General features: G+C 38.5%; 1 protein-coding gene across 1 annotated transcript in view; it reads left to right on the top strand.

Annotated features, from left to right (window-relative positions):
• Positions 1-24,770, top strand: part of HHIP (hedgehog interacting protein) — an 86,772-nt gene that overhangs the window by 46,030 nt on the left and 15,972 nt on the right. The window contains exons 5-11 of the mRNA XM_032332395.1: positions 10,124-10,275; positions 10,653-10,826; positions 11,499-11,642; positions 15,325-15,446; positions 17,769-17,892; positions 18,868-18,998; positions 22,454-22,535. Coding sequence (XP_032188286.1) covers positions 10,124-10,275; positions 10,653-10,826; positions 11,499-11,642; positions 15,325-15,446; positions 17,769-17,892; positions 18,868-18,998; positions 22,454-22,535 — 929 coding nt within the window. The remainder of the gene's footprint in view (positions 1-10,123; positions 10,276-10,652; positions 10,827-11,498; positions 11,643-15,324; positions 15,447-17,768; positions 17,893-18,867; positions 18,999-22,453; positions 22,536-24,770) is intronic.

The raw sequence follows: 24,770 nt of genomic DNA on the forward strand, positions 1-24,770 counted from the left end.
TGTTCTTTATCAAAGCTATGTGGTGAGTCTAGTGGTAAATATAAGTATGCTTTTCCATGCTTATAGTTTTTGAAGTCTAAAATTTCTTTGAATGGAAGACAGCAGATAGTACTTTCCATACATAATTTAAATGTATTCCTCATCCAATTAAAACATAGGACTACACATTCTCTATTTCAAAATAACATTCCATTCCAAAATCTTACTATTTTACAGGTCAGTTGAGTTTGAGGATGACTCTTACCTCTCTATCCATTGTAATAGTTAACTTTTATTCAAATACAATGTGGAATTTACAAAGTGGTTTTACATTCTTTGATTATCTAAGCAACATTATGAGTGGGAGGAAAGATCCTGAGAAGTTGTCACCTGCCCCATTAAATAACCAAGTAAACCTGCTGAAAGGATTCTTGAGTGTTCTGTTCTATTTTTAGGTGGCATTTTAGTTTTTATGTATGTTTCACTTAAAAATCCAGTAGGAAAAGCAACAACAATAATAATAATGAATAAAGTAAATAAAAATCCAGTACGAAATTCCTCCTCCCTCATATTTAAATAATTATTTATTTAATTATTTAAACCCCTGCTTAACTCACAAAAATATTTGGGTGTTTCACATTGAAAAGGACAGGTAAATTAAAATTTTATTAAAGCAGGAGCAAAAAGAAAGGAGCACAATATTAAAGGAGGGAAAGAACGGAAGAGGTTCGAAGGAGAATAGAAGTATTCTACAATGGTGGTCATGGGCTTGCGAGAGCTCATTGTGCTGGTCTCTTCACATACCAGTCAGTGACATCAACTTGCTGCTTTGAAATTGGCCACGGTGAAAGTACTTACACCATGGAAATATACACAAATCAGGACTTTTTTTTTTTTCCAGATAGTCAGTATATCAGCTGATTGATATACATTGTAAAATGTATACTGATATTCATTGCCCTAAAACTAATTTAAACTTTGTGTTAAAATAACTGGAGTTATTTAATAATGCCTCAAGCCAAGAACAATGGATACTGATGAGGAAATACAATCTATCCATTGTTTGTTCATTTCTTCATTTAGGAAATTGTTGGTGGGGCAGTGTCACATAATAGTTTACATTATTTGTCCTTCAGTCACAATCTCTGCTTTGCCACTTGTGGTTGTGCATTTTGGACAAGTTATTTAAATCCTCTATGCCTCTGTGTCCTTATCCAGAACATAAAGATAATGACAAAATAGTATTAAACTCTAGAGTTGTTATAAAATTTAAGCAAGATAATGCTTGTAAATTATTTAGCATGGTCTCTGGCACATAGGAAGAATTCACTACGTTACCTTTTATAACGAGGCTTCCAATATAGGTAAGATTCTTCCCAAGACAACAAAAAGACCAGCGATCCCTGCCTTCAAGCAGCTTGCAGTCTAGTGGAGAATTGGTCTAGTTCCTAATTTACACATCTCACATTTGCTATGTCTAACAAGGTAGCTGCCCAATATTTTATCCATTTACAGTTCAGTCTAGAAGTGTGTACTTTTTCAAATCTAAGGTCCAAAAACTATTAAACCGCTAGGTTGTCATATCAAAGTTTAGTATAGCTACAAAACTCTTTTTGATTATCATCTTTATTCATTTTTAATTTCTCATGAATATTCTTGTAGTTTCTGTCAAACTCTTGTTAATTTATCTTCATGTAGCCTAAACACACAACATAAAAGCTTGGCTTTCTCTAAATGCTTCCAATATCTCTATAAAATTTCCTTCTTCAAAAAAGTGTTTAGAGTCAAGATTTTGCTTTGGAGAATTGACACTTTTTGTAGTTTTATTATTTTGTTATTTCAAATAGATGTTTCACACAGTTTAATTTTATTGAGGCAATTTTTTTTTCTTTTAGAGAAGGTGTTTTAAAGAACTGAACTTTGGAATACCACAGATACTATTATCCTGTGACACATACTGAGACAAAAAAAGCCCAGTGTTCAAGCCGTTCCCTGGGTATAATAGTGGATTCTTTGGGCAGCATCTATTACAGGTTTTAAGGCAACTCTCCACAGCCTGGACAAGATAAAAGGTCCAAGTCAATCCACTATCTAATATGCCATACTGTATTAAATATCATAGTTCAAATAGGTGAAAAGCTTAAGGGAAAATAGAAATATGAAATTTCATTCCATCTGACAAACATAAAGTTTGTGTAAAATAAATCTTATACATAAAATATTCGGGCCATAATAGTTTTTAAGTACATAATTGAGTATGTTTATATGGTTTTCCCCCATAGTTGTGAGATATCAAGAGAACATTAGTATTTGGAATAAGAAGCAACTAGGAAGCTGGATTTCTAGAAAGAACCACTTCTAGTATCTTTCCTCGGTGTAGGTTGTAACTGAAACCCAGCAAGACTGATTTATTTTGTTTATGTTTGAAAAGAGTGGGGAAGAGAGTTGTTGAGGAAAGCTAGTGGTCTAGCGGTTTCTATCCAGAATAGCTCTCATTTGTACTTTTTAAGTCTGTTTTCACATTGGCTTCAGGAGACAAAATGTATAGTCCTGAACACAGATTTGGCATGGACCACTTGCTACATAACAGAAATCGTGTACTTCATGAGAAACTTCCTAAAAACTCCGAATTGCTGGGTGTCCTCCCGCAGCTTTCCAACCTCATTTGAAGCAGGTCAGATTTCTTTGTCAGGGGAGTGTGGTAGAGGCGAGCTTGGGTCCTGCAAGCATTTGAAAATTGTATATACTTCTTGGAGAACTAGAACAGTGGGTGAACACAATGAAACAAAAATGCAGCCTTGAAGAGACAAGACAGTGCCTTGAAGAGAATTCAGTTTTCAGCAAACCAAAAGAATAATTAGAGTAAGTTAAAAACATATCTAAAAGAAAAGCCAAATCTGAAAAAATAGGGGACGTTTTAAAAGAAAAGAAAAACTATGAGTATTATAATAGATCCGCAGTATATTATGGCTGCTTTCCTTCTCAGAGAATTAAGGTGGGGGAGAAAAGAAAAACAAAAAACAAAAAAACAAAAAACAAAAACAAAAAAACAAAAACAAAAAAAAACCAAAGAGTGAATAATAAAATGACAAAAGACATTTTATAAAAATGTTAATCTCTAAGAAAGATATATATGACAGGAAAACTACCAAATTTTTCCCAAGTACTCGTTAACTTCAATTTCTTCAGCAGAGTAGATCATGATCTCTTTCTCCCTGGCAAGGCAGATGGGCTAATGAACCTCTCCGATTTTCTCTGAAGTGCTTTCTGACACCAAATGAGAGTTTTTGCTCAACCATTATTCAGCACCGGCTGGGTGTCCAGTAATTTCAGTTCTGATGCTAACTCTCCAGAGTTAGCCCAGACACTACCAATTGAAGTCTCAGTCCCACAAGACTGCCTACACTTCCGGGACCAGTTGCAAATAGTGTGCCTAGGCTCTCAACATTTCTGCCCAACTGACTACAAATTCAGGGGTTCCCATAAGCCTCTCCTCAGGCTTACTAACTCACAGAACTCAGGAAATTGCTTTATTCACTTTTATTGGTTTATTATAAAGTCTACAACTCAGGAACAGCCTGATGGAATTGATGCATCGGGCGAGGTATGGGGGAGAGAGGACAGGGTCCTTCAGGGCACCCTCCCAGCGCCTCATTATGTTAACCAACCGGGAGGCTATCTAAACCCTGTTGCCTGGGGGGTTTATGGAGGCTTTATCATTTAATCATGAGATGCGACTGATTAAATCATGTGAGCTGGTGATTGAACTCAACTTTCAGTCTCTTTTCCCTCCCTGGAAGTTGGAGGGGTTGCTGGAAGTTCCAATCTGCTAACGCTAATCACATTTTTGGTTCCACTGGCCACCAGCCCTCATCCTAAAGCTATCCAGGGGCCCACCAAGAGTGACTTCATTAGCATAGACTCAGGTAAGGTTGACAGGGGTTTATTGTGAATAACAAAAGACACCCCTGTCATTCATGAAATTCCAGCTGTTTTAGGAGCTCTGGACCAGGAACCCAGGACAAAGACCAAATATATTTTTCATTATACCATAACTTTATTATAAGCTAACTCGGGATCCTTAGGGAACTGACTCCTCTGAGACCAAGTTACACTTTTGGAATTACTGAAAAGCAGTTCTTCTCATCTCTTCCAGGATCTGTGAAGAAACTAATACTCTACAGTATGTCTCAAAACTTATGAACAAAACAAAATAATACAGTTTTAGTGAGTTTGAAATCCTCTAGTTTGTAGAAATGGTTTGTCTACATTTTCTTTTTACCTTCTTTGCATCCTGTGATTAACACAGCAGTTCTGCTTGTGACTGAACTCGTATGTGTCCACATGTTAACTCCTGGTCTTCTACTTCTCCTCCTCCTCAATTCTGAAAGGTGTTATTAGAGGGTCATCTTAGAGGGCGGTGGTTGTTCTTTCATAACTGACAGCCAAGAGAGGGTGCTTGCTGTGACAAAGCTTCCCTGAAATATCTCTGTGAATTCATAGATGAGCTCCACCTGTGCTGAGCTCCACATTTCAGGATGCTCCCCAGTAACGTGGCTAGGATGGCTCAGGTCGAAAGTAACTTGGGATCCTTTTTGAAAAACAGATTAAAATATCCATGTAGTAGGCAGAATAATGCCTCCTCCCAGAAGATGTCCTCATCCTAATCCCTGGAATATGTTACTTCACATGGCAAAGGGGAATTAAGGTTGCAATGGAACTGAGTTGCTGGACCGCACATAGGGAGATTATTCTGGATTATCGGGGTGGGCTCAGTGGCATCACAAATTTCTAAAAGTGGAAGAGGGAGCAGAGGAGGTCTGAGTGGTGCCACAGGAGGCAATTCATCCCTGTTACAGGCTTTGGGGATGGAGGGAGGAGGACAAAAACCAAGGAGTGCCGGATGGCTTCTAGAAACTGGAAAGGAAGAGGAAATGGATTCTCCCATAGAGCCTCCAGAAAGAAACACAGCCCTACTGACACATTTATCTTCGCCCAGGGAGACCCATGTTGGACGCTAACCTACAGATTTTAAGATAATAGATTTGTGTTGTTTCAAGCCACTAAGTGATAATTTCTATATAGCAGCAATGAAAAATGAATACATCTGGTATTGTATTTGAACTAACAATTCTCAAACAAACCTACTTCTCATTTCGGAATAGCAAAAGTTTCCAGCCTAAGAGAAGCAAAGGTTTTTGCATGAGAAGGAGCCCATGTTGGTGTCCAAGCTCTCTTGTTCCTTTCCTGGTGTGTAGGAACACAAAATATAGATATGTGAATAACAATAAGGGAGACATGCCTCCTAATAAAGTATATATTTTATAAACAGTTTAAAAAATACCTCCTCACTATTCTTATATTAATTCTCAGAAATTCCTTTATTATTAAGAGAATACCAATTCTCCTAGAGGTCTTCATTCACATCTGTGTCATATGCATAAAATCAATTGGAAGATGGTCTTATTGTTTGCAGAAACCCAACCTAACATTCTTCGTGTAATTTAGATTTCATAAAACCAAGCTTTTTTTTTCTTTTCCTTACAAAGTTTTAGAGTGGAGAAACCTTGGGTGCTAATATACTAGTTAGCCTGTGTGTCCAAAGTTACCCAGAATACATTACTTGTTTTTTGGGCTGTGTGCATTTCTAATAGTGTAGCCATGTTTAACTCACCCCCTCCCCCACACCCAAAAATCAACATCATGCAGAAGTTTGGTGAGAATGAAACAACAAAAACTTACTTTGTTATCTGACTTTGTTATCTGTTTTCATGTATACTCTTAGCTTTTGAGGGACAGAGAATTGTTCTTATCCCTGGTGCCAAGTACAATGCCTAACACATAGTAGGTATTTGATAAATATCTGTTGAACGAATATCAAATACAAACTTTTTTTTTTACAAAGACTATATATAACAAGGCATATCATAAACTTAGCTCTGCATTATTTAATTTAATTTGCATTTCATTGCTTTCTCAATACCATAAGGCTGTTCTGTAGACTACCAAACTTGAAGCTAGTCCCTTGCCAAAGGGTTACTAAGAAAAAATAAGGAGAAGTGAGAAATGGTGCTTATAGTTCAGTGCTGCCCGGTCTTGTTTCCTAAAATATATAAGCCAGCGTTCCCTGAAAAGATTAAGGCAAATTTTAAAGATAGGGTTCAGAAAAAATTGACCTTAGCCACATTGAAAGTAAGAAGGGAATGTTTTCCTTAAAAATCATAATGAAAAACCATTCCCACAATGTCTCTTAAAAAAAGAATCTTTATATATATATATAATATTTATCTTACAAATTATATAATCATTTTATCATTACCTCTCTTGTTCTAATAGATATTTCCATTTTCTTCGAAGAAAAGGAATATTCTTGGTCAATCGGTTAGAACTTTGATGTGTTCATCCGGGAAGCGTTTGTCCCAAAACTATAGGACCACATCTGATCTTGTACTCACATGAAATTCATCAATACTCTCTGTTTGGGGTTTTTTACTCTTTTCTGTTGAACCTGTGAAATTGCTCCTGAAAGCTGAATGATAACTAGAATGGCAGCTAATTACTTATTTAAGGTCTCTTAAGAGAGTTTTACAATTTACTCTGAAACATGGGTCAATTCAAAGTATACAAGGACATTATTTTCAAATCATTCAACTATCTGATTTTGATAAGTCATTTGTGCTTGGTCTGGTGCTGCCCCCAAGTTGATGCAGTTTGAGAAAGCTAAGCGGAGGTAAAGGAAGTGTCCTGTGGTAAGTAGCCTATGATGCTTGGGTGAAGTTTCAGTCAGTGAACTTAAAAAAAAAAGAAAAGAAAAGAGAAGAAAGGCATTAGCCCCAAACTAAGAGAACTCTAAAGTGTTATTTGTAAATTACTTGCCAGTTTCTAGCACTGATGTACATTCCCAGAAGCACAAGGTGCACATCAAGCATTCAGTATAAATAATAGAGTACAGAGTATAATGGGCATGTTTTGATAAATTACAGCTTTTCACATGAGTCAGGATAAGCATTTTGGACATGGTTAATGTTTCCAAAAGTATAATGTTAGAAGCCAATGTCCCTGAACCATGACTCTCCTGTTTGCCATTCTGTTAATTGTCTTTCTCCCTTTTCAGCCAGCTTGACTGAATTAATCACTAGAGGTTCATTCTCCCTGATGCTCACTAGAAACAATTTGATAATTTGAAATTTCTGGAAGTAGTGCGTGATTTTCATTTGATAAAGCTACACATAATTGAGGTAAAAGGGAAGGAAGAAGAGTCATTAGCCCAAGGGCTTTCCCCTGAGAGCTAGTCTTGCTGGCCTGCCCTTCTTCCTGGCGCCAGTGTGCAGGGTCTCAGGCTAGGTGCTTCCCTGGTGAAGACCATAGTTGAAGCAACCAGAGAGCCCTTGAGGCCTCAAATGTCTGCATTGTAGACTCCAGCAGACCTTGCTCCAAAATTAAACCTTTAATGCCCAGTCAACCTGTTTCTCCATATAAATCTTGAAAAATGGCCCCTACCTCAAATGTAGGTTTACATTTGAGAGGTAAATCACGATTCGTCAGTCACATACTTTAAATCGACAAAGTAACTCTGAAGGCCAATTCAAGCTAAACGTGAGCCTATAGGTACTTTAATCTCCTGACAGTGGTGATATATCCCCCCTTCCCAATCTCTGAACATTTAGGAGTCACGTTACACTACAGAGTTTACAAAGCTAATTTCGGGAGACATTCTAGTATATTTACTTAATACATTAAATTTTTCATCAATATAGTTATGAAAGTGAGTATTTCTCTGAAATAACTTAAAGAATCATTAGTCACGTTTCTAAGCCAACCAGATCACTACTTCGCGCCTCAAAGCTGACTTTAAAAATACGAAATCATTTGTCATAATCAAACAAATGTAAATCCTACGACCTGAAAAATTCAGAATTACGGACTCTCTAAGATTCCATTTTAAATTTATTTCCTTGTCACTCACATGTCTCATTCTTTTTCTGTATTTGGCACTTCAACAAATGCCAGTGATGCCCCCAAATTCATTCATGTGATAGGTGACTCTCTAAAGTGAACCGTTGTCTTCTGTCACTTGTGGATTTGTTTAAATCTCTTTCCCTATCTTTCTACAGTACCTGAATTCTACATTCCTAATTCCTGAAAAGCAGCTAGCAAATTCTAAGCCATGCTGCTCTCCAACTCAAATTGTATCTCAGATGATTTGATTAAAAACTACAAAAGAACTACTTTCAGCAAAAGCTTCTTATAGTTGGAACACAAATATTTGTGAAAAGGGCACAAAGTCCTTACCCTGCACTCACAGCTGTAAAGTGAAATACACTCGGAAGAGGAATTAATCACAAACTAAATCCCACCCCTTGGCTTTTTTATCCGTCCATCAAAGAGGTTTAAATGTGCTTTTCTACAATCAGTCCTTAGTTATGCATTCCAGCTTTCAATGTCTCGTAAGAGGAAATATTTGTTTAATGAAAATATTAAAAAACAGCAACATCCAATCAATAGTAAAATCACTATAAGATAATCTGAAAAACCGAGGTTCATTTCCATTAATCATATCATTAGGTCCTAGATCCATACCCTTCAGGGAGATTGTCTTCATTGAAATTCCTACCAAGCGTATTGTGACATGCAAATGAAGAGGTTGACTTTTTTGACACTTAAATAATGCTTTGGTAGTGCTCTGGCTATTTGTATCCATTTTAGTATTTACACACTCTTGAAGTTTGGATGTCTCCACTTTGGATGGCATATATCTGAAGCAGTTTTTCTCTAATCCAGGAGATAAATCAAGCAAAGTTTACTTTAAGTGAGCTCTGATGCCTAAACCTTTAAACTCTTCAATCCATGTAGAATCCAAACCACACCCACTCTCAGTTTTGGTAGCAACACGTGCTCTTTTTGGAGAGAAGAGCATGAGGGTGCTTCTATTACTGAGCATGACCTTGTGAAGAAGTCACAGTGCTGGAGATCATCTCCCTCCTGTAAGATGCCTAAAAGGTCACTTCCAGCTGTTGGCCACAGGAGATGTGGTGTGTAATGCAGGCGTGTGGGTAAGGTGATGCCCTAGCCGCAGTTGCTTCATAGTTTCCAGGACACGTCGTATGCCGGTTTGGTTAACTCCTCAAACTACAGAGAAAGAGCTCACTGGCTTTTTAGACTTTGAACTTTAAAACTCTGATCTAGATAATTTCAGATACTTTAATTTCATTATAGAAATCCCTAGACTGCTTGTGGGATAAAACAAATGCTCAGACCATATTGAGTTTCATCAAGCTGAATTAGCAGAAAATAAAGATAAAATGCCTTTCTATTTAAGAACATGATGATGTTTTAATTGTTACAGCATTTGGCATGCCTAACGTATACAAACCTTGACATTCATATAATAACAAAGAAAGTTGTTTGGGATCTTTCTTTTATTTCCTAGTGTCCCCTTTCCTCTCTAGTATTTCTCCCACCCCCATGCCAGCCCTGGTTTTTAGCCTCCTCCCGTTTCTCCAACCTTCTATAAAGAAAAGCTCTATGCTATGAAAGATACATGTAAAAATACCTCATTCCTATGTAGATAGGCCAAGGCTGCTTATTACCTAGGTATGATGAACAGACCACCATCGTTGTGACAACTGATGTAGATGCCTCCAGGGTAAAACAAAGGTTTACATATTACACAAGCAATTTAACTGTTTTCTAAACATATTGCCAAGACAGTGGGAGTTGGCAGCCCACACTGTGTTTTAGGTTTAGGAGACTTGGATTAGAAGTGACTGCTGATTATGAACCTTTTTATTTGTCTTCTATGAACTACAAGCAACCTAGTAACCCGGCAAAGAATTCTTCATAGCACTTAAACTTGTCTTCCTAGCTTCCTGAGATTGCACACACAAATCACTTGACAAAAGTGGGGTAAGGGTCTTGTGCCTAGATAACCACACAAGACAATTGTCTTGTTCTAACCTTTAAAGAGTTCCACAAAGTGAAATGTTTTATAATCCTTTTCTGTGCAGTAGGCAAGGAAGAAAAGAAAAGAGTTTGGGCAAAGATTATCCAGAAGAAAGAAAGAGACTCTTTTGGGGTTCCAGTTGAAACACAATAAAGAACATAATTAACTTCACAATTCTTTGTGTTTTTCATTTGACTGCAGGGAGGAGATGAAAGAGGTCTGCTAAGCCTTGCATTCCATCCCAATTACAAGAAAAATGGAAAGCTGTATGTGTCTTATACCACCAACCAAGAACGATGGGCTATCGGGCCTCATGACCACATTCTTCGAGTTGTGGAATACACAGTATCCAGGTATCACTAAGATGCCTCACGACATACTTTTCAGTCTTATTTTCTCATTTTCTTTTCTGAACTATTTTAGAAGTTAAGGTGACAGTAATTAGACCACAATCTCCACCTTGCTGAAAACCGCATGTGTGTCCTTAAGGAGAACTGAGAGAAATGGTAGCTTTGACACTTTTCTTCAGTTATCTTTCAGCTTACATGCTCCTTCTAAAACATAGAAAATAATGTCACTTATTGGGAATTTTTATTAGATCCATTTCAAGCGTATGTTTCCTTATTTGCATCCTAAGTGCCTCCTCTCCTATTTGTGTACGGTTTACTTTCCGGTGGATTCCCCTTACAGCTTTAACAATTAACGGTGTTGCTTCCTCCCTACAATGTAGAAAAAATCCCCATCAAGTTGATTTGAGAACAGCCAGAGTATTTCTTGAAGTCGCAGAACTCCACAGAAAGCATCTAGGAGGACAGCTGCTCTTTGGCCCTGACGGCTTTTTATACATCATTCTCGGTGATGGGATGATCACACTGGATGATATGGAAGAAATGGACGGTTTAAGGTAAAAAAGAAAAAAACTCCCCTTGACATTAAAATGTTTTTAAGTGCCAGTCCAGGGGAAAAGGGGTGAGGGCCAGTGAGTTAGGAACTGTCTTTGGGTTGGAAAAAAAAAAAAAACAACAAAAAAGACTTGTCTTTGAATTATGTCGCCTTGGTTAACTATTTAACTTCTGTTATGGATGTCTACATTTATTAAATGAAGAAGAAGTCTGTCTTTCGCGGGTGGTGTATTTGGAAATCGCTGTTCCCAGATGTTGGAAAGTGCATTAGTGCCGCGTGGGTTGCGGGATACGCAGCCGGGAAAGGTGCAGCTCCCTCCGCAGGCTCTGTGCCGCAGCTCGTGCCACCTGCTGGCTGGACTCGGGCTCTGGGCGCTTGGGCGGGCGCGGGGAAAGGCATGGACCGGCAAAAGAGAAAGAAGAGTTGCAAAATGCGGCACGCGGTGGATGCTGCAGTCCTGGGCCACCATCGAGCTGAGTGGCTTGCTGACGCTTGTCGGAAACCAACCTGCCCCTGGTTTCGTTGCCCACGATTCGGAATTTTGTAACTTTAATATTTTCGTCTCAAAGGAGGGAATGATTTTTTGGACTGTAGAGCAACCTCCCCAAATTTCGTTTAGGCGAAATACGTAACAAAGGCAGAAAATACTGAAACTTGTCCTCCAATTTCTCAGTGATTTCACAGGGTCGGTGCTCCGGCTGGACGTAGACACGGATATGTGCAACGTGCCTTATTCCATACCGAGGAGCAACCCGCACTTCAACAGCACCAACCAGCCCCCAGAAGTGTTTGCACACGGCCTGCACGATCCTGGCAGGTGAGAACACAGTCTGCACCGCGCCCCCCACCCCGCCCCCACCCGCCTGCTCTAAAGCTGGGCTGGGATTCGGGAACTGGGAAAAGAGAGAGGAGTCCACGCACAGAGCATCCACGGGTGATGTCCAAGGTATCGCCTCCAGAAATCACACCAGCCCATTATTTGAGCACTCTTTTCTTCTATTACTGCATGAAGCAGATAGAGAAGGCAGATTGGACATTACCGAAAAGAACAAATTCATGGAGAAAAACTCCTTTAAGGTTCTGGAGTGTGATTAGATAAACGCTGTTGGACCGGTATAATGATTAAGACTTCAGTTGTTCAAATTTAGAGAGATAATACACGTTCTTTTTTTTTTTTTTAAGATTTTATTTATTTGACACAGAGAGAGAAATCACAAGTAGGCAGAGAGGCAGGCAGAGAGAGAGAGAAGGGAGGAAGCAGGCTCCCTGCGGAGCAGAGAACCCGACGTGGGGCTTGATCCCAGGACCCTGGGATCATGACTTGAGCCAAAGGCAGAGGCTTTAACCTACTGAGCCACCCAGGCGCCCCGATAATACACGTTCTAAATTGTCTCCTTAAACCCCTCTAAATGAAATTTTCCATACACATTAATTTTTTAAAATTTATTTCTACTTATTTTAAGATTCATTTATTTAAGACAGGAGAAGAGGGGCAGAGGCTGAGGGAGAGTCTTAAGCAGATTCTGTGCTGAACTCCGAGCCCCACACAGGTGGCGGTCTCACAATCCTGAGATCGATACACTGGGATCATGATCCTGAGATCATGACTTGAGCTGAAACCAAGAGGTGTTCCATTTCCATACACATTAAATAGGGGTGGTAATAGCTACCTTGCAAGAAGGCTATAATGATTTATTACAAATCTAGAAGTAAAGCACAAAGTAGATGCCTGACACACATGGTAGGTTTTAAATAAATTACAGGTCTTATCATAGCTTTACTTAACATACAATGGTACAGTATCAGTTCGTAAGGACTGGAGCTCAATGTTAACATTTTTTTCCCTTGGAAAAAAATTATAAATCTAAAGGAATTCATATTGATTGTTTACTATAATGAACTATAAAGAAAGGAGTACTAAGATGTATGTAGAGGGAGAAATTTGGGGTATACTTTAAAAATGCTATGAAGTATATTATAGCAATTCTATGATGAAAGCTTCATCCAATCTGTGGTCCCTTATTCATACTATGGGATATTTGGCCACATTCATTCATTTACTAGCTAAGTTATTATTGCTATTTAATGTTTATTGAGTGTTCACTATGTGCAAGGTGAGTATTTCTTGAACTTTTTATTTTTATAATCCCTCATGCCCTTCATCTCCCCTCCATCAAAGTCCAAGTCTACAGTTCATTTCCTTTTTGGCATCTCAGCAGATCTTAAAATCTGTGCGACAGGGAATACTTAAGGTGGGTTCAGGATGTGGAGGAAACTGTCACATTCCATTCCTATAGCTCAGAACTCTCAGATACCACCGCAAAGCAGCACTTTGAAGTCCTGCACCCTGAGTCACGGCAGTCTCACTGGAGCTTTCGTGCAATCTTCCAGGGGGTCCTGGGCCCTCCATGCAAAAACGCAGGGTGAGGCGCTTTACAGATCTTGCATATGGCTGGACGCCTAAGCCGTGGAGTCTTCCCTCCTCGGGCAGCAGGGGGCTATAAAGGGAACTTGTGCCTCCCTCCAAGAGCACTTCAAGCAGAGAAAGATTTAATAAAGCAGAAAGGAAATTCAGATAATTACTGGCTAAAAGTAAAGCTGACTTGTGTTAAGCACCTTGGGTGCAGAGTACTGAACTAAGTATCTCAACCACTTTAGTTCATTTATGCCTCTCAGCAGTACTCGGTGGTAGCTGGCCTGGAACATAGATATTTCCCATTTACCCCCCGACCACCACACCTGGCATAGCCTCCCCAGTAGCAACATCTACCACCGGAGTGGGACATTGTTACAATGCATGAACCTACCTTGACACATCCTCATCACCCAAAGTCCAGAGTTTCCATTAGGGTTCACCGGGGGTTGTCCATTCTATGGATTTGGACAGGTGGACGTGTACCCACCATAGGGTATCCTACAGAGTTTCACTGTCCAACTTCTTTTTTACCATAAGAAACTAAAGGTTAGAAGGGTCAAGTGGTTCTCAGTGGCCATAGTATTCAGCCAGAGCTAGGCCTGATGGCATCTCCACCTTTGGGAAGCCTGGGCTTTCCTTCTAGATCTGCTTCTTTCTTGATAAGAAGAGGTCAAACCTTTTGTCGTCGTTTCTTCATCTTTAAAAGGAAGACATTACAGGAAAGCTCTCTCTGCCTGTATGGATTTAGTTCCACCTTAAGTCACATCACGTCTGTGTCCTGTTCCCTGCCAGGCATTGTACTCTGAAACACTGAATTAAAGAGGACAATAAAGGGACTGTTGCCACAGAACAGCTAACTTTTCTTTGGCAGCTCAGGCTCGTAGTTTCCCTATGATGAATGGGATCATTTGGATGCACCAGTCTTTGTTCCACAGTTGTTGATACTGCTGACATGATATATGACTCTTAACGTTTCTCAAGACCCAGAACTTACTCTCAGGTTGTTTTGTTTTCTAGTTTATTTAATGGTTTGGTTCGGTTGTCAAGTTATTACTGCATTTTGTTGACCTAAAACAGTGATTCCTTGTGGGATGACTTTGCCTCCTGTGAACATTTGGCAACCTCTAGGAACATTTTTGGAATGGTTCATGCTACTGACATCTAGTGGCTGGAGGCCAGAGATGCTCCTAAACATCCTATGTGCTCAGTACAGGGCCCTCCTTCTCCTCCCCTCTACTAGTCTCCTGTTCAAAGAATTCTCTGGCTCAAAATGTCAATAATGTCAAAGTTGAGAAACCTAAAAACAAGGCAACACTGTTTTCCACATTTGTGAGAACTTCAAAAATTATATTATACAGCTTCATTCTCTTCCCAACCCAAACTCCACATGCCCAGTCCCTCATGGACTTAAACATTCAACAAATATTGAGCCCTTTTTATAACCCTGGGTTTGAATAGGGTAACAGAAATACAGGGATAAAGAAGCTAGAAGTGGTCCCTGTGCTCACAGAATTTACAGTCAATGGCTTAGGTCATGGAAATATTCTAGTTCCAGACTGGGGGTGACATGAAGACACAGTTAATGTAAAAGACTTCAGTGGTTGTGGCGACAGGCTTTCTTTTATTTTATTTATATTATTATAGCATACACTTTCTTTCCTTTGTTAGAGCAGCCTGAGCTTTAGACTATAACAATTCCATGTACAAAACACAAAACTAATGCCAAAACTAATTCTATTTGTGTGTCGCTGATGTGAGTTGATGATACCGCTGGCTTGCATACCTTACCAGTGCATTCATTATATATGTGACAGTCCTTAATAACACACTAACAAATGTTCTAAGTCTCTGTGCACATTCATACTAGAGATAGATACCAAGAAAAATTAGGAAATATTCTCCAGAGGTTGTTTAGCTTGAGCAGAGTAAACAAACAAATCTGAATGTTTCTGTTGAGGATCCCAAAGAAATAGCCAGCGGGTTCTTGCCAGCCCACAGAGGAGTTCCTATGTCGGGAATCTCCAGTCAGAGTTTAGAAAAGATCCTGGTAAGAAATCATGGATGTCCCCCTTTTGTTATGCAGATGTGCTGTGGATCGCCATCCCACTGATATAAACATCAATTTAACAATACTTTGTTCAGACTCCAATGGAAAGAACAGATCATCTGCCAGAATCCTACAGATAATAAAGGGGAAAGATTATGGTAAGTAGCGCACAATTTGTTGATTTGGCTTTAGTTTGGGCCTTGTTTTATTTTAAGACATTAATTGAAGAGAAACGGATTTCTACAAAAGGAGCATTTGGGAAAGCATAAAAACATTGACCTAACAGTGGTAAGGGAGTAAATTGCACAAGTTTTTAAAGGTCCAGTGACGCTTACAAGCCCTAGGAATTCCATTTGGGTAATTACCTTTCCCATGGACTGAAGTGCGCTCTGTAGGTCCAAAAATTTAATGGACCTTCAAAAATTAGCTGTTTATATTTTGCTCATCTGAGAGTCAAAAATGAATAACTTCTATTTATTTAATATATAAAGGAGAACTTGTCTTAACATCTTACATACAGCAGAAAAAACAAGTTCAAGGTAAGAAATTTCTCAATACCCTATATGCTAGTCTCAGCAATTAGAAAAATAGTAAGTGTTTCAAATAAGAATGCAATTTTTTAAGTGCCTATTTTAGAGAAAACAACATGATAGACTTGTAAAAACACGTTATTTACGCAAGTCATGAAAATGGGGTGTTTAGACATTATTTTTAATAACATGATTACTGGAGTGTTTTAGAGATGCATATAAAAATTAAGTTGGATAATAATGAAGGCCAGAAAACTTAACACTTTTTAGTGTTTTAGTATTTACTCCTTTTGGAGGAAGCAATATATCAAAATTATTATGATTCAGGGAACACAGTAGATTAAGATTATTAAATTGATCGCTCCTTCTATTTACCCATTCAATACAGGTATTTATTTAGCACCAGGAATGAAACAGCTGTGTTAGTTCATGTGGTATTCAGTTATTTCACTTTATTATTTTTTTCAGGTATTCATTCGTGTGGGGGTGTGTGTGTGTGTGTGTGTGTGTGTAACTTAAAAAAGCCAAACCAAAGAATGACACGGTTTGAAAAAAAATCTTATATGAGTCACTGGTTTGATGGAATTTGGCTATACTTATGCAGATTAAATTAAATTCTCCAATCACATTAATTAGGGTTCAGCTGCAACTGGCTACAATATTGATAGCCTTACATTTCTATTTTCAAAACACATCCCCAGAGTCCTCTCACTGCATATGTATAGAGCAAATCCCCACGGTGTACACTTTAAATGCTTTACAACTTTGTCATTTTTACTCCAATAAAGCAGAAAACAAAAATAAAACCCAGATAACCACATCCACTGTACTTACTACGTGCCAGCCCCTATGGTAACTGTATCAACCTGACTCCTTGCATTCCCAGAACAACTGTGTGGTAGGCACCGTTATTGGCCACATTGTACAGATGAGGCAACTGAGACGCAGAGAGTTAATGATCCTACAACATACAGTGGCAAGGTCTGGATTGAAGCTGGCTCCACTGATTCCAGAGTTCATGACCTTAATCATTCAGTTATGCTGCCTCTCACTGAACTGGTCAAAACTTAATCTTTTCTATTTTTTATAATACAGTCACCATAACTACATGGGAAGGGAGAATTACTTTAAAATTACCATCTTCTCACAAAGGCTTTTGCTTAAAATACTGCCTGTTGATAATGACTTATTTGACATTAAGCGCATAATAAGTAATTTTCAGATTAATTTGCAACTGGCTTTAGATCTTTTCCATTGCAATTAGCGTATGTGTAGTCAAGTATATAATGACATGCATGGAAAGTCTGAGATATGTAACTATACACTTATAATTAGGAAGAATGGCTGCAATAGACATTGTTAGCCATAGAACTCCATAAACAAAACTATTAAAATAGTTTAAATGAAGATATCACTTGAGTGACAATGTTTTTAAATATACAAATGTGGTTTTAAAGGCCTTTTATGTACTATACTTTCCTTTTCATTAAAATATGATTTTTCAAACATTTTATATAACTTGACAGAGGTCTGGCTTAATTTACTCAATATATGTAGAAGCATTTCTACAAAAAAAAAAATCCATTTTAAAACAATTTTTTTAAAGTCTTTTGATTCTTAAGTAAATAACCATGGTTTCCAAAATATCCAGATTCTAATTTCATTGAAAATTTGGTATGTGTGGCAATTATAACAGCAAGCATTTGCGGAGCATTTCCATTTCAGTAAGCTTTGCATGGAAGCTTTTTGTATTTTATACTATTTAAGCAACAGGACTTAATTATTTTTACTAAATATCTAGAACAAGGATTCATCTTGTGTATCATGGAACACATTTTAGATTTAACGTAAATTACCATAATAATATTATGATAATATTACTAGGCCTCTATTACTTTTATTTCATAAAAATGTTTCATTTGATCTAATGTTATGTTTCTTTCTTTCCAGAAAGTGAGCCATCACTTTTGGAATTCAAGCCATTCAGTAATGGTCCCTTGGTTGGTGGATTTGTTTATCGGGGCTGCCAGTCAGAAAGACTGTACGGAAGCTATGTGTTTGGAGACCGTAATGGGTAGGTTCCCTGATACCACAATTTGATGTATCAGATGACATATCCATTGATTAGGAGGCAAACTGCCATAAAATATTCAAATGATTGTCTCTCTTTGGGGATCAGGTCTGGGACACACGTGAACATTATTATTTTCTTTTCTGTTTCATTATGTATGATGGTTTAATTAAAGAACTTCCAAAGACATGCTTTTTAAACAAATTTGATTAAGTTCATGAAATAATTTTTAAGAACCGAGAAGTCTTCAGATGGACTTTTCATATTATGTAAGCTTTTCCCTTCATCCTTAACATAAATTTACCATGACAATGAGTAATTTGAAAACTATTGTTATACATGACTTGTGTAAATATTTTCCAAATTATTTGGAAATTGGAAGGCTAAGAAATTTTGTTTTTGCCAGACTTTTAGAACTTTTAACAACAGAACTTAATTTGTCTCTATCAGGAAGAATACTACACAATTAAATTTTAGCCTCCTTTTTATAGGTCACTGTGTGGATAATTCTCAGGAACTCTTAGTGATGAAACCCAAATTATGAATCTTGTTTCCCAAGTCACTGGCATTCAGGCAGATGGCAGAGCTTCTATGCTTGGTCACTAAAAGGAACTAGAAAAGTTTACTGACCCCATGATCTTCCCCCTGTCCCTCTCTCTGATTAATAGCACAGCATGGAGTCTAGTCCTGGAGAGGAAGTATCATTCTCTGGATGAAGGGGAGGGCTTTTCTCATACTCAGGTACTTTTAGTGCCCCCCTCCAAACAAAATACTATCTTTAAGTACTTTCTCCCCACACGAGAATTTCACAGTATTCGCACACATTATGGGCTATAATATTTTTCCTTTGAGAAGACAGGTGTATCTTACAACACTTATACATTGTGAACTTTATTCCAAGCATTTGATTGATTAACTTATTTAGTTTTAAGCAAAAGCATATTTTCATTGTAAGTTTACGGTATCTTTTTGTTGTAGGAATTTCTTAACCCTCCAGCAAAGTCCCGTGAGCAAGCAATGGCAAGAAAAACCACTCTGTCTGGGCAACAGTGGTTCCTGTAGAGGTTACTTTTCAGGTCACATATTGGGATTTGGAGAAGATGAATTAGGTACTGTACACACTATTTCTGTGAAGTTCCATTCTCACTCCCTTGCCCAGGAGGCTTTGTTTTGCTCTGAAGAATAAGTGTAACAATCTCGCCCTCCATTTGCTGGCGATATAACCCGCAGCAAGGGTGACCTACCGTGGAGATTAGAGATAACCCAGCTACATATTTTCTCCCAGTGACCTTTCTCTGGGGGGTCTTTACATCTTATTTCCACTCCAAAAATATAAAAGTAACAAAGCAGGAAAATGGAAGGCATGAACAAAAGAGAATTTGGGGGTCCTTAAAGAAAGAAAGTCTTAAATGTCTACTGATATTTCAGATAAATCTGAGTCATTTGTTTCTATTCTCTATCTGAAAAGTTCCCACTTATCCATTCCTCTTGGAATAAATAAAAAATCTGTTGTAATCTCAGCCTCACCTTATCCTCTATTTTTGAATTTTTAATTTAATTTTTGTTTTTTGGGGGAGTCCATTGGGGCATGCAGTTTGTACACGATAAGCTGTATTTGTAGCTCTGCTTTCCAACAGAATAAAAATTATCTTCTGGACTGTGCCATATTTGTTAGTATGTTATCAAAATGTGCACAGCTTACAAGCAAAAAGAAGTTGAAATTGGAATACCATCGAAGAGTGAAAATGCTCCTAATTTTAAATTATAGAGATAAATGTAGCTTTCATAATGACCCTATTTAAAGAACAGCATCCAAATAAACCATGACCACTACGCTCCTTTAGCCTCCAAGATGAATTTTAGGTCTTAAGAAAGAAGAGTGTGTTTCCCATCTAAATCAGAATATTTTATTTTCTTCTCTTTTTTAATTTTATTTGTCAGAAAGAGAGAGAGAGAGAGAGAGAGTGAGTGTGCACAGGCAGAGAGAACCACAGGCAGAGAGAGAGAAGAAGACACCCCACTGAGGAGGGAACCCGATGATGCGGGGCTCAATCCCTGGACCCCAGAATCACACGACTTGAGCCAAAGATAGGCGCTTACCTGACTGAGCCCCCCAGGTGCCCCTAAATCAGAATATTTTCCCTAGAAGTCCAGCTTTGGTTTCAATACATCAAATGCAGAATTTACCAGGAATAGTTCCATGCCATTCACTTAAGTTAACAAGGGGACTTAACATGTATTTCAGAGCTACAGGAATGTAAAGATTTAAAGAAGAACCCTCAAATCCCTTCTTTTCTTATTCCAGAATTGAAAACATTTACAGTTCATTTTCCCTGGTTATCTCCTAGCTCACTCAAAAGAACTAAAGAAATAACACTTTCTCACTGAAATCCTCTGCTATATAATCTAAGTTTCACTGGCAAACCCTGGTTTTAAAATATAAATGAGGATTAAATGGTTTGTGGCAGAATTAGAGATGAATATTTAGATGCTGTGACTGAATCATTCTGATTTCCCCAGATCTTACCGCGAAGGACTCACCATCAATCACCTGATAGTGTCATCACCATTGGTTAAAATACCCAGACGTCTATCTGCCCTTAATACTATGTTGGGAGCAGAATAACAAAGGAAGCGTATACAATCCTTAGGGTCTGGAAGCTATAGCTTCGTATATACTATATAATTATAATTAAAGATGCTTTCACTGAATTATGTTTAATGTGAAACTCTTTGGCTTTAATTAAGAGCCACATTGGGGTGGGGGGGCGGTGCCTGGCTAGCTAGGTCAGTAGGGCAACCCAACTTCTGATCTCGGGGTTGTGAGTTTGAACCCTATGTGGGGCATAGGGATTCCTTTTTTTATGGGACGCCTGGGTGGCTCAGTTGGTTGGACGACTGCCTTCGGCTCAGGTCATGATCCTGGAGTCCTGGGATCGAGTCCCGCATCAGGCTCCCAGCTCCATGGGGAGTCTGCTTCTCTCTCTGACCTTCTCCTCGTTAATGCTCTCTCTCACTGTCTCTCTCTCAAGTAAATAAATAAAATCTTTAAAAAAAAAAAAAAAAAAAAAAAGCGGGTGCTTAGCTGGCTCAACGGGAGAAGTGTGCTACCCTTGATCTTGGGGCTGTGGGTTCAAGCTCCGTGCTGGGTGTAGAGATTACCTAAATAGATAAGACTTCAAAAAATTTTAAGAAGATTAAAAAATCTAAAGAGCCATATAAGAAAATGAGTAGGTTTTTGCACTTTTTAAAACAAAAAGTATTGGGAGTCTGTTTTCTGTGTGTGTGTGTGTGTGTGTGTGTGTGTGTGTTTAGCTATAAAACCAGGAGGTTCGTTGTAAGGATTACGTGAAATAAAACACATAAAGTACTTGACAAAATAAATATTAAATTTTTTTGCTTACATTTCTATGCCTCTTAACTTTATTTTTTTCCCTATTGTGTCTGTATTTTTAGTATAAGCCCCAAAACATCCTTTCCAGAAGTAAGAAAGTAGTAGAGCATGCTAAAAAAAAAAAAAAAAAAAAAACCATAGTATCGTAGAATACAAAAATAGAGACTAAATCAAGGACTATTTCATGAATGAGAGCCAAATATGAATTTTAAAGCCAGACACAACTTGGGACCAATGCTGAGACAGGTAGAGCCTAGAACAGAAGCTGAGGGAGTGGGGAGCCTGTGGCCGGAAAAGCCTGAAACAGCAGCGACCTTAGGTAGGAGACAGGGACAGGTCCCTCCTGTGTGCAAAGCCAAGAGGCCAGTGAGACTAGGGAGGAGGGAACAAGAGGCTGACACACTGCAGATAGAAGGTCGGACAGAGCAATAAGGGGGGACATCACAGGTCAATGTCAGGACTTACTTTTGCTCCAGGAGAGATCAGAAGCCAATGGAGGTATTGAAATAAAGGAGTATGATCCAACTTAAATGATCTAACTTGCTTTTAAAAAATTTCTGGGGTTGGTATGTTGAAATTAAATATTGAAGAGCGAGGGTAGAAGTGGGGGGATCAGTTAGGGGGCTGCTGTCCTAATCCAGGAGAAACGGATATCCGCTTGCTCTGGGATAGTAGCAGGATGTGGGGAGACGTGATTGGATTCTGAATGCACTGTGAAGGTAGACTTGCAAAACTCTCACCATCTTTAGGCGAGTGATCTTCCTGAGGATACATGGAGATAATACAGATAGATACAGATACACACAAATACACATACACCCACACATGCATATACACATAAAACTACAAATAGATATAAAAAATAAATATAAGGGGTGCCTGGGTGGCTCAGTGGTTTAAGCTGCTGCCTTCGGCTCGGGTCATGATCTCAGGGTCCTGGGATCAAGCCCCACTTCAGGATCTTTGCTCAGCAGGGAGCCTGCCCCACCCCCGCCTCTCTGCTTACTTGTGATCTCTCTTTCTATCAAATAAATAAATAAAATCTTTTTTTTAATAAATAAATAAATATAAAATATCCCCTTACCGATTTCTATCAAATATCTGCTTAGGCAATAGGCAGTAAGGCCTTGTGATACTGTAAATTAACTTGCTGTATTTCTATCTTCACAGGTGAAGTTTATATCCTATCAAGTAGTAAAAGTATGACCCAGACTCACAATGGAAAACTCTACAAAATCGTAGATCCCAAAAGGTAAGATCTTTTCATATACCTTTAAGGCAAATAATGTTTCTCCAAGTTGTTTTACTGTGTTCAAATGGGTGATGATGAGTGATAGTTACCAGTCCACAAAGACGAACACCTTGGCCTTGCCTATAGGCCAAGTGCTTGTCCTGGGAGGACCCTCAGCTCCGGCCTGTGAGGGCTGGATTTGACACTGCTGGACTTTAGAGCCTCCTGGGTCTACACAAACTAACTAGAGATCTTCCTCCTTTTCCCATACCACAAAACACTGTCTTTCTTAAGAAAAGTTTAAGGGGACAATTGTACTACAGAACATGAAGAGGAGTAATCAATTCTAAATGGTCTGTCGGCATATCACATATATTCATCTGTCACACCCCAGTCGCGTTCCTCCTCTATGTAACAATACACATTTTCTTCCACAGGAAGAGAAGCACCCATCCATACATTGTAGGAGATCTTTTCCTCCGCGGGTGTGAAACAAATGCCCTCTTTGTGAAAAGCAAAGTAATGAATGGAAAAAATATCAGACATTTCGATGATGGTTGAATTTGATGATGTTAAGAACAAAAATCAAACAAAGTAGCAACATTCTCCTGATTCATAATGATGTCTAGGGATTTCACTCAAATCTCATGCCCTTCGATTCCAAATAGTCATTATTCCATTATGTTTGTCAAAGTTGGTAAGCTTTTATAAGCTTTTACAAGCTTCCTGGTAGTATCATAATGAATTCTCCTCCTCCTCACAAAATCTATCTCTCTTCATCTGGATTGTTTAGTCTGCTGGTGGTGAGTTGAGGTCAATTTTACACCTTCCATCCATTATTAGTGTCTAATTACCAGGGTTTCCATAAGGGACCTTGGCTTTGTGATCTTGGGGCCTCCTCTAGTAGGGTGGTCTCAGAGTGACATACCTGAAAGGCCTGACTTCTCATTACGGTGCCTGTTTCTGGTGAGTCCTGTCACGTGTGGGGCCAAGGTTAAGATGTGTGTTTGGTTTTCAGAAGGTGGGGGGAGTCACAGAGTCCCAAACACACTGTCCTTGTACACAGACCTAGACATAAATTTCAAAATGAAGCTGACTGTAAGAAAACAAATGTTTTCATAAACATTTGTTGGGAGGCTCATGCTGTTTCAATTTGGATGCCAACGTTTATTATTATAGTATTTCTCCCTAGATGAGTTGAAGTTCTGTATAAGCAGACACTTTAGTGTATGTGAACGGGATTATTTTAGAAACACAAACTAATTACTAGTGTGACAGTGTTCAGAATGTCTGCTGCAGAGCGAAATTGTTTCTCCAAAACTTTTGAGGGAGAATTTGAAGCCAGGGCCTCATCAACTGGAAAACATTTCTTGTGATAGACATTTCTTGTTTTATCAAAAATCTAACTCAAATTAAATTCTTAGGTTAATTGTATCTTGTGGAGGAGTCTCCAGACTCATTAGAATAATGTTTTCAGAGTCACTATTTTCACACAGCACTTCCCTCATGGTCTGGAAGAGAATAACAGCGAATTATAAACTTTTTATGTTTGGGGTGCCTGGGTAGCTTAGTTGGTTAAGTATCAAGCTCTTGGTCTCAGCTCAGGTCTTGATCTCAGGGTCGACATGAACTTTAAAAAAAAAAAAAAAGGTCTGTATTACATGTCATGGAAGTTACATTCTTATCGTAGGTGTATGTTTTGTTTTGTTTTGTTTTGTTTTGTTTTTTCTGTTTTTCCCTACACGCACACACACTCACATATAAAGAAGACAAGGGATTTAAAAATCATCTTTGGGGGCGCCTGGGTGGCTCAGTGGGTTAAAGCCTCTGCCTTTGGCTCAGGGTCCTGGGATTGAGCCCCCATGGGGCTCTCTGCCCAGCAGGGAGCCTGCTTCCTCCTCTCTCTGCCTGCCTCTCTGCCTACTTGTGATCTCTGTCAGATAAATAAGTAAAATCTTTAAAAATAAAAAATTAAAAACCATCTTCAATATTCTGAAGCCATTTTGGCAAAGGCAGGTGAGGTTACAGCATTACTGACTGCCTCAGTCTATAAGGACAGTATGGTCTAAGGCTTATGTTACATAATCATTTACATAAGTTCAAAATCATTTTACAGTGGGCATCCATCTCAGAAAAGGATGGCAAGATAATCTGTTGTAAAAACCAAATACCTTTATTCATAATTTTAAAAAAATGAAAATTTAATAAGACTACAACTCCGTTTTCCTTAAGTAGAACTCAGGAGTCATTTAAAGA

Source organism: Mustela erminea, chromosome 2, assembly GCF_009829155.1.
Source record: "Mustela erminea isolate mMusErm1 chromosome 2, mMusErm1.Pri, whole genome shotgun sequence".
NCBI lineage: Eukaryota > Metazoa > Chordata > Mammalia > Carnivora > Mustelidae > Mustela > Mustela erminea.